This window comes from Phaethon lepturus, unplaced genomic scaffold, assembly GCF_000687285.1.
Source record: "Phaethon lepturus isolate BGI_N335 unplaced genomic scaffold, ASM68728v1 scaffold37180, whole genome shotgun sequence".
Classification (NCBI taxonomy): Eukaryota; Metazoa; Chordata; class Aves; order Phaethontiformes; family Phaethontidae; genus Phaethon; species Phaethon lepturus.
Window position 1 is genome coordinate 685 of NW_010514677.1, and position 1,027 is coordinate 1,711.

Consider the following 1,027-nt stretch of genomic DNA (forward strand, 5'->3'; position numbering starts at 1 on the left):
CCTCGCCTCCCCGCCGGTATGGGCCACGTGTCCCTGGAGCCTCCCTCGGCTCCTCGTCCCTGCTGTGGCTTACCTGAAGCTGGGCTCTTTCACCGAGGCCAGCACTGCTGTCACCCCGCCGAAGGAATGGCCCATGACGGCAACTTTGGTCAGATCAATGCTGTCCTGCGAAAAGAAGGCGGCTGAGGAGCCCGTGCCCAAACCTCGCTGCAGAAGGTCCCTAATTAGGGAAGAAAAAGCCAAGGGAAGAAGACCAGCAAAGCCCCACGGCTCTGGCCTCTGCAAGGGATGCCATGTCGCGTTCTCACTGCCGGTGCCGTGGGACCCGGCTTCCCCGGCGTGCCTGGAGGAGAAGAAGGAGAACAGAGGCGTCACGAAGCCGAGACGTAGAAGGCTGTGGCTCTGCACACACCCCACTTGTCCCAGGAGTCGAAGTCTCATGCAACAAGGACTGATCCTGCCAGCAAAGGGGACCTGGACCCCCCCGTCAGCCAAACGATCCCCTGGCTGGTCCTTCAGCACAGACGGACCCAGATACCTTCAGCACGGAGAGATCGAAGTCCTGGTGAAGGACGTTCGGGACAGATTTACCGCTGCTGATGTCCTCGAAGAGCCGGAGCGCTCGCACGCATTCCTCTGCTCTCTGATGAACCTGGGAGCGAGAGTTGCCCCTTCCCCGGTCAACCCAGCTCCCCCACCCCACAGATTTGGGGCCAGATCCTCCCCCCGACACCCCCCCACACTCGTCCTTCTAAAACCGCAGCGCTCAGACACAACCTTTCCCTCTATTTATAACTTCTCATTCACCCTCAACATTTATGCTCATGGGTTCATTTTTATAGGAAAACTGTTGCCCTTGTTTGTGCAATGCGCCGTCAGGCAGCACATACACAAAAATAAGAGGCTGGGAGGTGATTTAAGACTGCCAAAAGCCCCTCCAACCACCACATTTCCTAGAGAGCTTTCTACAACAAACCTTGACTCCCTGTTGTCCTTTTAAACGAGGCAGAAACAAGCAGGGAAACCA

General features: G+C 57.3%; 1 protein-coding gene across 1 annotated transcript in view; it reads right to left on the reverse strand.

Moving 5' to 3' along the window:
• Positions 1–1,027, reverse strand: part of PAFAH2 (platelet-activating factor acetylhydrolase 2, 40kDa) — a gene marked incomplete at both ends in the record, with an annotated part of 2,594 nt that overhangs the window by 609 nt on the left and 958 nt on the right. The window contains 2 exons of the mRNA XM_010293681.1: positions 74–165; positions 539–652. Of these exons, the coding sequence (XP_010291983.1) occupies positions 74–165; positions 539–652 (206 nt within the window). The remainder of the gene's footprint in view (positions 1–73; positions 166–538; positions 653–1,027) is intronic.